The sequence below is a fragment of the Propithecus coquereli genome, unplaced genomic scaffold (genome assembly GCF_000956105.1).
Source record: "Propithecus coquereli isolate 6110/MARCELLA unplaced genomic scaffold, Pcoq_1.0 Scaffold202, whole genome shotgun sequence".
In the NCBI taxonomy this organism is placed as follows: domain Eukaryota; kingdom Metazoa; phylum Chordata; class Mammalia; order Primates; family Indriidae; genus Propithecus; species Propithecus coquereli.
Window position 1 is genome coordinate 1,349,464 of NW_012145190.1, and position 10,197 is coordinate 1,359,660.

Consider the following 10,197-nt stretch of genomic DNA (forward strand, 5'->3'; position numbering starts at 1 on the left):
TATTTGGGGAGGGTGGTTTGCTGAGGAAATTTCTTCCCCTTTCTGGCTATCCATGGCACAGTCAGTAGACAGGTGACCATGAGGAAAGGTGAGAGGCATGTGGAGGGAGGAGTCTCTGTTTTCAAATGTGAGCACTGAATGTATCCCTCGCCTAAGGCAGAGGTGGAGGTGATGGCTTGGATCATTTAAATCTGCAGTAGTTTGGAGAAATATGTTTCTCCCCATGGCCTAGAAAAACACTTTCTTCTTCTCCAACACCCTCCACAGGGCATTCTTGATCTCTTTGTTCCTCAAACTGTAGATGAGAGGGTTCAGCATGGGGATCACCAGTGCATAGAACACAGATACTACCTTGTCCCTGCCAGGCGAGTAGCTGGAGCTGGGTCGCAGGTACATAAAAAGGGCCGTCCCAAACAACAGCGTCACCACCAGGAGGTGTGAGGCACATGTGTTAAAGGCTTTCCATCGACCTTCCGCTGAGCGGATCTTCAGGACAGCAGACACTATGTAACCATAAGAGACAAGGAGGATGAGGAATGATGTCCCCCCGACAGCAACCACCACAAGGAAATTCACCACCTGACTGAGGAAGGTGTCAGAGCAAGACAGAGCCAGGACTGGCGGAAGGTCGCAGAAGAAGTGATTGATGACGTTGGGTCCGCAGAAATGGAGCTGAAATACGGAGCTGGCCTGGATCAGGGAGCTCAGAAAGCCGCCGATATAGGCCCCAACCACCATGCGTGTGCAGAGGCCCTGGGACATAATCGTGGTGTAGCGAAGGGGGCTGGAGATGGCTGCGTGTCGGTCATAGGCCATGGCTGTCAGGAGGAAGCACTCGGTTAGACCCAGGCCAACAAAGAAAAAAAACTGGGTGGCACAGCCCATGAACGAGATGGTCTTCTGCTTCTGGAAGGAGTCAGTGAGCATTTTGGGAGCCACTGCGGAAGAGTAGCAGATGTCAATGAAGGACAGATTGCTGAGGAAGAAGTACATGGGTGTGTGCAGATGGATGTCACTTTGGATCAGAAAGACGAGGGCCAGGTTCCAGGCCAGAGTCACTAAATAGATGCCCAGGAAGGTCACAAAGAGAAGCGCCTGGAGTTCTGGATGGTCTGTGAATCCCAGGAGAATGAACATGGTGACTGAGGAGCTGTTCCAGCCCTCAGTTGTGGACATGTTTCCCATGGACCACAAGGACAAGATGCAGATCTGGGATAATAATGATAATCCATAATACAGGTGGTATCAACAAATAATTACAAAATGCACAAGAGGGAGGGCAGAGGATTACAGAGGGTTGCAACTTTATGCAAAGATTTTCTCTCTCTCTCTCTGTCTTGGTCTCAGTGTCTCTCTCAAAGAAGGCAATTGCAGTCATTGTCTTAAATATTAATATTTAGGCAGTATAGTGTAGCTGATATGAGTTTAAACTTTGTATCCAGACTCCCTGGGATCAACTTCTGCCTTTACCATTTTACTAGTTGTGTCACTTTCGGCGAGATACCTACCATCTCTTGCTTCAATTTCCTTATCTTTCAAGCTGAATGATAGCAATTACTTTACACATTTGCTTTCAGGATTAAATAAGGCAATGTATGTAAAGTGCCTGACACACAATAAGTGGTCAGTGAGTTATTATTAGGACAGTTCTGTACGCCCTGGATGCATTAGGTCTTGCCCTGAAATAACTATTCATCTACTTCACTCAAGTTTCAATATTAGAATGAAAAGATCAATGGGACCAAGTTCAGCTACCTAGTTGTGAGATGATCAATCAGACAGAATATTTTTAATGAAAAGGATCAGACCACAAGTATATAGAAATGTTCCTAGTTGTTACATATTAGGTCTGAATAAGCGAATGTAATTCCAATTTCAAATGTGTGTCAGTCTGAGCTCTCTAAGCTGTTTGATTGTTATGAGTGTGGGCTCTGGATCTAGACTTCCTGGAATCAATTCCCAGCCTCGCTTAGTAAATGTGTGATGTTGAGCAGATCACTTGAACTCTCTATTTGTTTCTGTAAAATTATAGCTAATAATAGCATTTACTTTGTTATAGGATCTATGTCTATCTGTCTGTCTATCTATCCCTTTTAGAACATACCTGGCTCATAGTAAGTTTTCTATAAGTGTTTGTTGTTGCTGTTGTTATTTCAAGCCTAAGTTACAAAGTACCTTCAATCAAATTCTTTGAATTTTCAGTGCATGAAGCATCTTTCAAGAGCAGGAAATTGATTCCATAGAATCCACGTCAATAAGAACCATCACCCCCTTACATATCCCCACTAAATCGCAATCCACATTGACCAGAAGGGAATTGCTGTCAGTGGGCTTCTGAAGCTGAGTCCCTAACCCTATAGAAGATTCCAGGAAAGCGGTCAGAGGGCCTGGTGGCTCATGGTGAATGACCCTTAAAGGTTTGGAATATATCTTGATCCTTCATTTGGAGATCAACAAAATTGCCTTAACTGGCTCTTAAACTATATTTTAGCCTATGTATTTATACCTATGTATTTAAGTATAGTGAGTGTCATCAATTTCATTTTATTTTTCAACATGGAAATAAGTTATTTTATGAATTCAGAAGCAATATAAGAAAACTGCAATATAATTTGATCAATATACCAATGTAAAATATTGAAACAAAAAATCATGTGTAGTTCCTGATCAATGCAAAAAAAAATTTGGAACTGAACATCACAACATTCTAGCTCCTGAAGTAACAACTCTTAACACTTTGTTGTATACTTTTCATATACAAGTATATATGTACACATGTGTGGGTGTTTGTGTCATAGTACATAAGCCTTAGTAACTTGTATATATCATGGAAATCATTCCAAGGCAGTAACTTCACAATTTGGGAAGTAACACTTTCTCTATTTGCTCTGAATTTTTCTTGCTTAGTTTCAGTATCTTCAGTTTTCACAAATCAACCCATATCTACTCATTGACAGTTAAGGGCTCATTGACCTTCTTAACATTTTTCCTGGAACTTACACAGAGAAATGCCTTTGAAATTGGGCCCATCCTCTCTGATATCAATAATAGCTTCTGCTACATATTTTTTATTGCTAAACCCCTCAAATTTGGACAGTGAGAGAACGCGAAGCTCCTTTTAGTCATCACCATGGTGTCATCAGTGCAGAGTTTCAGATAATCCCTTCCTTAGTCTGAATCTTGTCAGTGTGACTTTAAGCTTTTCCCTATGTTCTAAGGTTATGCACCTGTTTGTGAAGGGTGTGTGGACTTTCTAAAGTCAAGAGAGGATTCTTTCCTTTAGAAGAAAAAGGAGGAACCTGCAGCAAACTTTGGCATAATTGAGTGCAGATGTAGAACCACATGGAGATATTGGTAGCTAAAACAGAAAGAGCTCTACTGGAGCCCTCACCCATCGTGTGTTGGGTGAGACATTTAGCAAAATAGACACCTGAGGTCTTTGTTGTGATTCTAGGCTATTTGAGGCACCTACTCAAGTCAGCAGAAAGGGGAGTGAGTAAGGTGGTGGTTATGATTCTGGATAGACTTCAGGACAAGTCTGATTCTAATCCTGACTTGCCAGCTGTGGAATCTTGGACAACTCTTCTAGCCTTTCTGAGTTTTGATTTTCTCATTTGTAAAATGGGAATGACAGTGACTACTGAATAGAGTTTGAGGATTGCTTAAGATAATAATGTCCAAAATGCTCATGTGTCTTGAGATGGAATGTTTGCTTAATAAATTGGGACTGTGACTGCTCCCAGCAGCAATTATTCCTTAAAAAATTATTTATAGAACTGAGCCTTATTTTGGAAACACTTCCTTCTCATGTGATAGGCTGATGTGTGCATATCTCATCAAAATAAGGAGTTCACTAGTGCACCATGAAGATTTGTAAGAAGTATTAATATTTAGGAGCAAGGTTGAGGAATTTTGTGATTTGAGGATTGAGGGGTTAACTGAAAGTCTGTTTTGAATGTTGCTATCAGAAAGGAGAACTTTCCTATTTAAGGATGAGATTTCCCAGCCCCAGAAACAGAAAGTGAAGCTGGACAAACTGAAACAAAAGGAAAAGTATATGTAGAGTTTTATACCCACATAGGAGAATCTTATTCTAGAACATTAAAGAGAAGGGCTGTAGGGAATGCTCTATGTCATTGGACTCTGCTCATGAAGAGTTGCTTCTTCCCTGAAGAGAGTAAGGACGTCTCCCTCACTCTTGGAGCAAACTTGGGGAGGCTCAGTTGGGTCTGAGTCTGGACTCCCTATTATTCTATGATATAGGTAAAATCAACACCAGGTCCATTTTACACAGTTGAAGAGGGAGAATCTGAGAGGCTCGGTGATCTTAGATTCATAGATGCTGGAATTGCATCTTTGTGGGTAACACTAGCCTGGAAGGCCATGTGAAGATTCAATAATACAGTGAAAATAAGCACCTACCACAGTACCGTGCACATAGAAGACACTCTGTAAATGATAGGGACTTACAGAGTTGATTTATGACTCAGTTCATTTTCCATCAAATATCTGCAAGAAAGTGTTAAACTTTATAACCAAGTTGCCTAGTTTGAGTTTAACAGATGCAGTTGGTGATGGAGGGAAAAATGGAATAATGATGAGGAGAACCTCAGCCGTATTGTAGAGTGTGTCGTGTTCTGGGGTTTCTCCATCAGCCCCCACCTGGGCTCACTCCTTCACTTCCTGAAGCCTCCTCTCTCACCTGCAGGTGCCCGGTGATCTCAAGATCTGGCTTTTCTAGGTCTTTCTTTCATGCGAAGGTACAAATGATTGATGAAACTGAAAGAATCCCTCTCAATATAAGGTGACAATTTAAACGGGGCCAAGACTGTAATCCAAGAATTAAGATTCAGATGGTAAAATTCAAAGCATCCGTCAGATAAGAGGAGGGTTTTGGAGTTGGGAGGTCTTTGCGGTGTTTGGAAAATCTGCTGTGTAAAGTCTGTCTGGGTTACAGACCTTCCAGATTACTTTTCAGACTACTTACAAATGACTAGGGCTGTGTTCAAGGGCATAGAAATTCCCTCAGAAATTTTATTTCCCCTTAATTCTTCTGCTAGTTGCAAGGGCTCAAACATATTCTATCCGGGAAGCTCATCAAAGGAGTGGTAACGCAGAACCAAGGTTGGACTGTGATTCCAGAATTGGGCTCTTAAACATCTCACTTTGCAGCCTCACTTAGAGGATCACAATGAGCAAATTTTCCTCTTTAGAGTAAACTTGGTTTTTGAAAAGACTGGTTTAATATTTGTTTTACCTTAGCATTCAATAGCATGCTAGGTTTACTTTTCACAAAATTTTTAATAAACGATTAACACATTTATAAAGCTAATCATTCAATTCATCATGGTTTTCTGAAGAATTTTTAAAAATGCTACTGAATATTTAATGATCAACTGATCATCAGTGGAAGAGATCATGTATCTCTTTTAGCTCTCTTTTAGTAATATGGGCCACTTAAGATATAATATAGAATAGAGTCTGGCTTATAGTACATATCAATTAATAAAACACTGCAATGGGGAACTTATTCAACTGATAAATCGGGAGCATAGTATTATCTGAGACACATAACAGAATTTAATGTAAATCCTGAATTTCTGTATGTTATCTTGAATTTCAATTTTGAATTAAATTAAAGAAAGCTCAAATGTGAAAAAATAAGAGTAATATGAGCTTTAAAAATTTTTGCAAAAAAATGTTTAATGTGTAAGTTCGATTTTACCATATTCTACCTAAGTACATAAATTATAGTCAGCAATGCTTGAAAACAAAAAAGTATACAGCAGACCTTTTGCAAAGTATAGCACTAAAAAGAAATGAGTTATCAAGTCATAAAAAGACATGGAGAAACCATAAATGCATTTTACTAATTGAAAGAAAATGATCTATAAAGGCTACATACTGTATGATTCCAAATATATGACATTCTGGAACAGGCAAACCTGTGGAGACAGTAAGAAATCAGTGGTTGTTTTGGGTCAGAGGGAGGGAGGTGGGAAGAGACAGAGCACAGAGGATTTTTAGGGCAGGAAAACTATTTCGTCAGGTACCATAATGGTGGGTACATGATGTCATTATACATTTGTCCAAACCCATGTCATGTGCCACACAAGAGTGAACCCTAATACAAACTATGGACCTTGGGTGAGAATAATGTGCCAATTTAGATTCATCAATTGTAACAAACGTACCATGTTGGTGGAGATGTTGGTCATGGAGAAGTCTGTGTGAATGTGGGCACAGGGAATATGGAAAATCTCTATACTTTCTGCTCCATATTGCTGTGAACCTAAAACTGCTCTAAAAAAATAAAGTCTATTTTTTAATAGTACAAAAAAAAAAAAAGATTGGGCTGAATTTAGGGAAAGACAGATAGTATTGAGAGATATAGGGAGAAAACCTAAAAGCCAAAGAACTCCTAGATGCAGGGAGCTCTATAAAGTGAGATTAGTATGGGCATGAAGACAGAGTAGAAGATGAACGACCACACTTACCCTCTCCCTCCTGTTCTGTCTGCCCTTTAGCTGGTACCTGTTTTGAATTGTCCTGCTTTGGAAGAAGTTTAATCAGACTTCAGTGACTGCTTCCAATGCCCAAAATGCTAATGAGTTTGGAGAGAGCTTGAGGCTGGTTTGTTCATCAAGGATCAAAATATCTCTTAGAGCACAGAAAGTGTGTTTGTCGACCGAAAAAGATACACAAAGAGAGGAGGGAGGTTGTAATCTTTAAGAAGCTCTTTTGGTATATGCTAACATCCACATTTGGGGTCCTTTTGGAAGAGTGTTTCAAAACTAGGCGTGGGGGTGAATTTCGAAGAGGTTTTTTTTCTCTCTTTGGAGATGTTTTGTTACATTTGCCCTTAGGGTCCTTTTGAAAGAGAAAGGAATGCGTCACCCAAACTTCACAGCTTTGTAGTTAATTGCTCTCTGGGGTTGTCTAGAACACAAACTCACATAAATGCTCCAAAGACAATGTTTATTAAACTCCATCCCAGTGGCCAGGTCCTTTGATCCCCCAAGGCTAATCAAGATATCCTCTGGGAGTACATGAAGAAGAAACTCAGGATAGCAGAGGAATGTATGGACAGGATATGCACCCACTCCACAGAAGAAAGCAGGATTGCCTACACATAAATATTCATTTACTAACCTCTTCTATTTCTTCATAGACCCTGTTTGGCCTGAAGTATGTCACCAGGTGGGACCTCAACCTTCTTGAGCTTCTACTATATGCTAAGCACTGTACTAGGTGCTTTATGTGTATGGACTGACTAAATCCTCCAAAATCACCCTGGCGGTAGAAACTGAAATTCAGAGAACCAATCCCATTAAAAAGTGGGCAAATGACATGAACAGAACTTTTTAATGGGGTTGTTTGTTTTTTTCTTGCTGATTTGTTTGAGTTCTTTGTTAATTCTGGATATTAGGCCTTTATTGAATGTATAGTTTGCAATATTTTCTCCCATTCTGTAGGTTGTATATATACTCATACTCTGCTGATTATTTCCTTTGCTGTGCACAAGGTTTTTAATTTATTTAAGCCCTATTTATTTATTTTTGTTATTGCTTTATTTGCCTTTGGGGTCTTAGTCATAAATTCTTGCCTAGGAGGATGTCTAGAAGAGTTTTTCCTGTGTTTTCTTCTAGAATTTTATGGTTTCATGCCTTACATTTAAGTCTTTTATCCATCTTGAATTAACTTTTGTATATGGTGAGAATTAGGCATCCTGTTCCATTCTTCTGCCTGTGGCTATCCACTTTTCCCAACACTATTTATTGAATAGGGCTTCATTTCCCCGGGATATGTTGTTTGCTTTTGTCAAAGATCAGTTGGTTGTAGGTAGATGGTTTTATTTCTCGGTTCTCTGTTCTGTTCTGTTGGTCTTTGTCTCTAATTTTATACCAGTACCATGCTTTTTTGGTTACTACAGCCTTGTAGTATAATTTGAAGTCAGATAACATGATGCCTCCAGATTTGTCCTTTTTGCTCAAGATAGCTTTGGCTATTCAGGCTCTTTTTTGGTTTCACATGAAACACAGAATTATTTTTCTAGATCTGTGAAAAATGACATTTATATTTTGGTGGGGATTGCATTGAATCTATAAATCACTTTTGGCAGTATGGACATTTTGGTGATGTTTGTTCTACCAATACGTGAGCATGGGATGTTCTTCCATTTATTTTTGTCACCTATGATTTCTTTCTTCATTATTTTGTAGTTCTCCTTGTAGAGATCTTTCACCTCCTTGGTTAATTATATTCCTAGGTATTTTACTTTCTTTGTAGCTATTATAAATGATATTGAGTCTCTCATTTGGCTCTCAGCTTGACTGTTATTAGCACATGGAGATACTACTAATTCGTGTACATTGATTTTGTAATCTGAGACTTTGCTGAATTTATCAATTGTAGGAATCTTTTGATGGAATCTTTAGGGTTTTATAGATACAAGATTATATCATCAACCAACAGGGATAGTTTGACCTTCTCTTTCCTTATTTGGATACCCTTTATTTCTTTCTCTTGTCCAATTGCTCTGGCTAGGACTTCCATTACTATGTTGAATGGAAGAAGTGTCAGTTGGCAGACTTGTCTTGTTCTAGTTCTTAGGCGGAATGCTTTCAACTTTTCCTCATTCAGTGTGATGTTGGCTATGGGTTTTATGCTTTTGAGCTATTTTTCTTCTTTGCCTAGTTTGTTGAGGGTTTTTTTTTTTTATCAAGAAAGGGTGCTGGATTTTATCAAATGCCTTTTCTACATTTATGGAGATGATCATGTGATCTTTGTGTTTGCTTTTGTTTATGTGGCAAATTATGTTTATTAACTTGAGTTTGTTGAACCATCCTTGCATCCTTGGGATGAAATCTACTTGATCACGGTGAATTATCTTTTTGATGTGCTGTTGAATTTGGTTTGCTAGTATTTTGCACGTATGTTCATAAGGGATATTGATCCGAATTTTTCTTTTTTTTTCTTGTGTTCTTTCCTGGTTTTGGTATCAAGATGATACAAGCTTTGTAGAATGAGTTAGGGAGGATTCCCTCCTTTTGATGTAATGGAATAATTTCTGTAGTATAGGTACCAATTCTTCTTTGTAGGTCTGAAAGAATTCAGCTGTGAATCTATCTGGGCTGGGGCTTTTTTTCTTGGGAGTTTTTTTTTTTTATTATTACAGCTTTTATCTTGCTGCTTATTATTAATCTGTTTGGGATTTCTATTTCTTCCTAATTCAGGCTTAGGAGGTTGTTTGTTTCCAGGAATTTATCCATTTTATCTATGTTTTCTAGTTTGTGCATGTAGAGATTTTCATAGAATTCATAGATGATATTTTCTATTTCTGTGCTATAAGTTGTAATGTCTTCTTTTTACTTTCTGATTGAGCTTATTTGGGTCCTTTCTCTTCTATTTCTGGTTAATCTAGCTAGAAGTCTATCAATTTTGTTTATCTTTTCAAAGAACCAAACTTTTGTTTCATTGATCCCTTGTAATTTTTTTTTTTTGTTTCCATTTCATTTAGTTCTGCTCTGATCATTGTTGTTTCTTTTCTTCTGCTAGCTTTGGGTTTGGTTTGTTCTTCTTTTTATTGTTCCTTGAAGTGTGACATTAAGTTGTAAATTTGTGAACTTTCTGTCTTTTTGATGGAAGCATTTAAAGTTATGAATTTCTTTCTTGACACTGCTTTTACTGTATCCCATAAATTTTGGATGCTTGTGTCATGATTGTTGTTCAGTTTGAAAAATCTTTTTTCTTTTAATTTCAAAATATTATGGGGATACAAACATTTGTAGTTACATGGATAGCTTTTGTAATGCTTGAGTCAGGGTTTTAAGTGTGCCCATCACCCACATAGTGTTCATTGTATCTGTTAGGTAGGTTTTAGCCCATCTCCTCCTTCCCTCTCCCCCCTGCTTGATTTCTACTGTGTTTTTCTTCCCTCTGTGCACATGTGTACTTATTGGTTAGTTCTAATTTAATAGCAAGTACAGTTTGAAAAATCTTTTGATTTCCATCTTAATTCCATCATTGACCCAAGGATCATACAGTGGCTGGTTGTTTAATTTCCATGAACTTGTGTAGATTTAAGAATTCCTCTTAGATACAAGTAGAAGTGCCATTCGATCCAGCAATCCCATTATTGGGCATCTACCCAAAAGAGCAAATGATACTGTATAAGAAAGACACCTGCACCCGAAT

At 38.4% G+C, this 10,197-nt stretch overlaps 1 protein-coding gene across 1 annotated transcript; it reads right to left on the reverse strand.

The window, feature by feature from the left end:
• Nucleotides 1–228: 228 nt before the first annotated feature.
• Nucleotides 229–1,176, reverse strand: LOC105809952 (olfactory receptor 5A1). Its single transcript, XM_012643860.1, has one exon. The coding sequence runs from the start codon at nt 1,174–1,176 to the stop codon at nt 229–231; it is 948 nt and encodes a 315-aa protein (XP_012499314.1).
• Between the last annotated feature and the right edge of the window lie 9,021 nt (nt 1,177–10,197).

Coding starts and splice junctions, on each gene's coding strand:
- LOC105809952 (XM_012643860.1), bottom strand. CDS start 1,176: ATGTCCACAACTGAGGGCTGGAACAGCTCCTCAGTCACCATGTTCATT.